The sequence below is a fragment of the Chrysochloris asiatica genome, unplaced genomic scaffold, assembly GCF_000296735.1.
Source record: "Chrysochloris asiatica unplaced genomic scaffold, ChrAsi1.0 scaffold00023, whole genome shotgun sequence".
In the NCBI taxonomy this organism is placed as follows: Eukaryota; Metazoa; Chordata; class Mammalia; order Afrosoricida; family Chrysochloridae; genus Chrysochloris; species Chrysochloris asiatica.
Window position 1 is genome coordinate 3609111 of NW_006408541.1, and position 6294 is coordinate 3615404.

Here is a 6294-nt window from a genome sequence, read left to right on the forward strand (position 1 = left end):
TTCTACCTTCCTCCACACCCTCTGGATCTAGGCTCCCTTTTGAAAGCTTGTAAGCCAGTCACTTCTTGCCTTTGTAGGCCACCCCCTCCCTCATTTTGGGTAGTGGCAGGCTAATTTTTAAGTTGGTAATTTTGTATGGTTCATGAATGATGCCATAAATTTGGCAGAAAAGAGGTTCCCTATCCCTGCTATACAGGGTCACTATGGGTCAGAAGTGACTCAATGACACAAAACAACAACAATAGCTACACTTAACTATTTGAGAAATTTCTAAAACGTTTTCCATTAGCAGCTGTACCGTTTTGTATTTCCACCAACAATGTGTGCAGAGGCTCCTATACCTTTTTTAATAAAGATATTCCAGTGGGTGTGAAGGGGTATCTCATTGTGGTTTAGAATATCTTTTCATATGCTTAGTCGTTCGTTTATTTTCTTTGGAGAAATATCTCTTCAAATTCTTTGCCCATATTTTAATTGGAGTATTTCCTGTTTAATATTGAATTAGAAGGTCTCCCCATATATTCTAGATTGTTGTTATGTTTATTAGGCTCTACGGAGTCAGTGCCAATTCACAGGGACTTTTGACAGCAGAATAATAAAACCCTGCCCCATTCTATGCCCCCTCACCAGGGTTGCTAGGTTTCAGTCCATTGCTGTAACCACTGTGTCAGTCCATCTCATTGAGGGTCTTCCCTCTTTGCACTGACCCTCTACCTTACCAAGAACGATGTCCTTCTCTCATGAGACATAATCTCTCCATCCTTGCTTCTACAGAGCATTCTGGTTGTACTTCCTCTAAGACTAATCTGTTCTTTCTTTTGACAGTGTTTGGAATCTTCAATATTCTTTGTCAATACCATAATTCAAACGTATCAATTTATCTTCAGTTTTCCTTACCAGCTTTTGCATGCATATGACATTATTGAAAATACCGTGCTTTGGGACTAAGGGGCACCTTAGTCCACAAAGTGACATGTTTGCTTTTTAACACTTTAGGTGTTTTGCAACAAGTTTGTCCAATGCAAAGCGTAACTTGATTTCTTGACTGCTCCTTCCATGAGTGTTGATTGTGGACTCAAGTAAAATAAAATCATTGACAACTTCAATCTTTTCTCCATTTATCATGATGTTGCTTATTGCTCCAATAGTAAGGATTTTTATTTTCTTTACATTGAGGTGTAATTCATACCGAATGTTGTATAATCCTTGATCTTCAACAGCAAGGGCTTCAAGTCCTCTTTGCTTTCAGTAAGCTAGGTTGTGTCATATGCATAACGCAGGATGTTACTGAGTCTGCAATCCTGATGTCTGATTCTTATTCATCTAGTCCTGAGTTTGGATTATTTGCCCTTGGATCATTATAGATACAAGTCCCTTATGAGATACAGGATTTCAATTTTTTTTTCCACATTCTGTGGGTTGTCTTTTGACTTCCTGGATGATGTCCTTTGAAGCATAGACATTTTTTACGAAGTCTGTTTTTTAAAAAGTTTTATTGTGAATTATGCGATAGTTTACATGGGAGAACATTAGTTTTACATTCACCCTATCGTAGTTTCGTTGCCATGGTTACAGTCCCCTCCATGCATCATCAACCAACCAAAGGGTATACACTACAAGCCTGCCCACCACACCCCTCGGGTCTTCAGCACACAGTCCCTCTCCCTCTCTGGATCTAAAGTCCCCAGATGCTCCATCGCTCCACATCATCGTCTCTGCCTCCATCTCTGGTGTCACTGCTTCTCTGGGTAGGGTTCCATTCTCTCCTCTTCTCCCTTGATGGTCCCAAGGACCGCCACTCCTAGATTGAAAAGTTAATCACTCTCCTCCTTTTGCTACAAAACATCTACCTTTACATTTCCAACCCTCACAATCAGTCCTGTTAACAATTATACACTATTGTGTCACAAGAGACCTATCCCCATCTCCTTTCATCAGCTCCGCCTAGTCAGATTGAATACTACTCAGGGGAGATTCTACCTTCCTCCAGGCCCTCTGGATCTAGATTCCCTCTTGAAAGCTTGTAAGCCAGTCACTTCTTACCTTTGTAACCCTCCCATTTTGGGGAGCCAGTGTCCAAGTTGCCCATCCCTGTCTACTCTGTATATGGAGGGGGTGGGAATGATTCTTACTGTAAAGATTTGTTCCCTCTTTTGAGCTACTGCATCCATAGTTATAGGTCAACTTCACCAAATTGTATCAATTTACTCTTTTTTTCCTCTTCTTTCTTCTCATTGAGCTCTGATCATCCAGTCATTTAAGCCAGGTCAAATGGGTATTATCTGCAAGTGTGGGTGTTCTTGTGCATATACCCTCTCTTCTTATCAGCTGGATGCTTCACTCTCCAGTCTGGTCCTCTGTGGCTATGTCACTGACTCTGGGCTGAAGAGTCAAAGTCTGTTTTATCTATTTTTCCTTTTGCTGTTTATGCTTCTGTATCATATCAAAGAATTGATAGAATTGATTACCTAATCAAGATGACAAACTCATAGTCCAATATATTCTTCTAAGAGTCCTGGTGTAGCACTGTAATATAAGCACTGGATTGCTAACTTCAAGGTCAGCAGTTGAACTCCACCAGCAGCTGCTTCTCGGAAACCATATTCAGGCTTGCTGTGAATTTGGAACCAACATGATCACACTAGCAGCGCTAGTGACAACAGCAAATTTTAAGCCATTTTAAGTATCATTATCTCCTTGGAGTCCTGGTGTGGGATAGCACTGACCCCCAAAGGTTGGTTTGAACCTCCAGGTTGGTGGTTCATAGTCAACAGCTGCTCCTTGGAAACCCCAGACAGGGTCACTATGCGTTGAAATGGACTTGGTGGTACTTACCAAGGGCTTTATAGTTTTAGCTTTTACATTTAAATCAGTGATTCAGTTTGAATTGTTACTTGTATATATGAGGTGGTTGTTAAGTGCCTTTGAGTTGATTCTGACTCATAGCAACCTTGTATAGGGTTTCTGAGGAGTGGCTGGTAAGAACCGCCAACCTCATGGTTCAAACTGAGCTTGCAGTCCAGCGTATTAACCCACAGCGCCACACCAGGGCTCCATATGCAAAGCTGTGGTTAAGTGCAGTCTAGTTGGTTCCAACCCTAAGCGACCCTGTATAGCGTTTCCGAGGAGTGACTGGTGAGTTTGAACCGTCCATCTTGCGGGTCAAACTGACTTCACAGTGCAGCGCGTTATCTCAGGGGTTTCAAATCCATTCATTTAAATCATAATTACAATCAGGTTCCATCAGTGCGACAATCTTTCGTGTGCAATTCCTTTGTAGTAATACCTTCACACCCTGTCTGGCAACCACGTAGCATTCTCTGTCTGTATAACTTCTGTCTCTGAGAAAGTCCTATAAATGGAGCAATGAAGTACGTCGTCTCCTGAGACCACGTAGGGAAAGATATCTTTTCCTTTTGGCAACAGGGAAAATTCAATTTAATTTGCATTTATCTATCCAGTTTGAAGGCTTTCTCCATGAGCTGAACTAAGTAAAGTACATGTTTTGCAGAACCTCAATTGCCATGTTGCAGAAGGGACCAGTCTCCACCTATGGGTGAGGCTTCCTTTCTCCGGGAACAGGGTAACAGTTTGCTACTAACTTCCAGGTCTTCAACAAGAGGGAAATGACAATAAAGGAAGTGGCTGGAGTTGAGTGTTGAGACTCAACTGAGACTATGCGGACCCCTTTGCTTGCCCAGTTTCTTGTAAGTAAAATGAGGCTGACCATGGGATGCGCTCCCGCATGGTGGGGTGGATGTCACGGAGCCCAAGCCCAGTGAACTCAGCTCCCCTTCAGAAGACAATGTTTGCTTAAAACCCAGCTTTCCAGCCCGGAGGGAGCAGCCGCGATGTCCCAGCGACCGGAAGTCCCTTCTTATTTGGAGGCTTGTGTCGGAAGTCGAGAGAAGTCCGCCGCTGAGGCATCACCGGCGTGAGGTCCCCGAAGAATTCGGCTGAGTGGAAACTGCACTCGGGAACCGCTGCTAGTTGGATGAACAGGTATTTCCAGAGGAGAACTGGGCCTGCTGCGGTCTGGACCGCATGGCTCAGAAGCGGCCCTGGTGACGGCCGTGGAGCCGCAGGCCGCGGGGATTCTGGGGACTGTAGTTCTGGCGGAGCCCGCGGCGATGGCCGGAGAAACCGAGCGAGGCCCTCACGGTCCTGGACCCCAGAGGCTGTTCCGCCCGCGCGCGCGGGAATAACAGGGAGGAAAGGTTGGGGAGGCGTCGGGGCTCGAAGTGGGGTTCAGTTGACAGGGATCGGGCCGGGTGGGTCAGCGCCCGCGGGTTCCGATGTTCCGTTTTTGGAGAAGGGGGCGCGGCTCGAGACTCCCATTTGGGGCATGAAAATTGGACTGACGGCCCGTATCTTGGAGTTGTGGGGCGCTTCGCGGCCCCTGGGTCCCGGGCTGGGACGAGAGGGACTTGGAACTTGGGGTTCCTGATTGGAAGGGGGCGGCATGAACCCGGGAGAAACCACGCTGCTCCAGCCGTGCGTCCCCGGGTTTTCTGGGCTGTGGGGGGAGTTCCGCCCAGGGCAGATGGACTGACATTCCCTGGGGAAGGGGACCAGGGTGTGACCCCCAGGGTGTCTGGTGGGGAGCGCTCACTCGGTTCCGAATTCCCGGGCCCTGGTGGGAACCAGGACTTAGTGCGCATGTGTTGGTGGGCTGAAGCCTTCGCAGGTGGTGGTGGGCTGGGAGTGGAGCCTCCTAACCAGCCTGTGCTGTTGGTTTTGTTGGCTGAATGGGAAGGTGCTTGGGGGTGAGCTTGTTACTGACACAATATCCTAGGGGATCCCCGGATTTTAGTAGGGGCAAGTGTTAGCCTGGCACAGACTCGATGAACGACCGCCAGGGCTTGCATGGTAGGTAGTTTTTGGTGGTTTTTCTTTTCAAGTGGGGGTAGATTCTCTGATTCCTGCTGTTGGGTGACAAAGGCCAGTTGTACTCTGTGATGCAGAACTCCACTTTATCTGTAATGTGCGGGGCATTCGATTGATTGATTCCCCATTCCCATGTCTGCTCGCCAGCTCGTGTTTATGGATGTAGGGGGTTAGGTGGGGTGGGAACCTCTGAGGGGTCTCTGCTGACTATTCAATCACTTCCAAACTCTCTGGTAGGGTCCAGGTATCAGGAATTTCATTTGTAACTTTTTGCAAATGACAGATTTTAAACCTCAGTAGAAAAGTATAGTGAAACCCATGAACCCGTTGAAAGATTCAGCATGTTGAGTCTTGTGCTGTCTGCATCCTCTCTACTGTGTGTGTATATGTTGTTGATAAGTGCCCGTCTAGTCGGGTCCAACCCATAGCGACTTTGTGTAGGGTTTCTGAGGAGCGGCTGGTGAGCTTGAACCACCGACCTTGCAGTTTAAACTGACCTTGCAGTCTAGCACATTAAGCCACAGCACCACACCAGGACTCTTCCTTGAGAATTGTCCCACCCCACAGGGGTCAGGCACCACTAACAGTGTGTCCCTGGCCAGACTGGCCAACACTGTGTCACTCCACAGCCAGACTTCAAATATAGACACTTTAGTTTTGTCACAAACAAGAAATAGAACCTCTCTCTGTGCCTCAGTTTACCATAAGACCTAACTCATGGAATCATGGGAAAGTTAACTTGTACGGCGCCTGGAGTTGTACCTGGCCGGTAGTAAGAGCAGAGCCGTTTTCAATAATAATACAACTGGATGTCAGGGCAGACTGGATTCTGATGTAGACACTTGGCTTTGTAAAGTGCCAGAAGCTGCCCACACTCTTCTCATGTGTGAGGAAACTGAGGATTTTGGTGTGATTGTGTTTAAAGACGAGGGACTCTCTGCATTTGAAAGTTGGGAATTTCTAGCCTGGTATCTGGGGACAGAGAGAGTGGTTAGCCTTACACTGCCAGTTTGATTCCAGACCCACCGCCCAGCGCTAGTGGTCTTGAGAGGACTAGTATAGAAAGGGAGGACACCTGGCTTCTGACAGACCCCTTTGGGTGGACACCACTTCCCTTTCACGTTCCTACCGGGTCTCCTCTGCTCCAAATGGTGGGTGAATTTCCTTTGCGCATTGTGGTACCATGAATTTACTTGATAACTCTTTTCTTTCGAAAGTCTCCTCAACGCCCACCAAATGATTGGGTGTTATTGTTGTGAAGTGCCGTTGAGTCGTTTCTGACTCATAGTTTTCAAGGAGTGACTTGAACCACCGGCCTAGCAATCCAATACTTGGGACCATGCAGATATTGAGTACAGGCTTCTAGCACTGGGCTTGGTTAGCTTGGCTGTTCTCAGTTTAAAAGGC

At 46.8% G+C, this 6294-nt stretch overlaps 1 protein-coding gene across 1 annotated transcript in view; it reads left to right on the forward strand.

The window, feature by feature from the left end:
• LOC102831676 (zinc finger protein 343-like) overlaps positions 1–3960 on the forward strand; it is a 24200-nt gene extending 20240 nt beyond the window's left edge. Inside the window, exon 6 of the mRNA XM_006839314.1 lies at positions 3800–3960. Within this exon, the coding sequence (XP_006839377.1) occupies positions 3800–3960 (161 nt within the window). The remainder of the gene's footprint in view (positions 1–3799) is intronic.
• The last annotated feature ends 2334 nt before the right edge of the window (positions 3961–6294 follow it).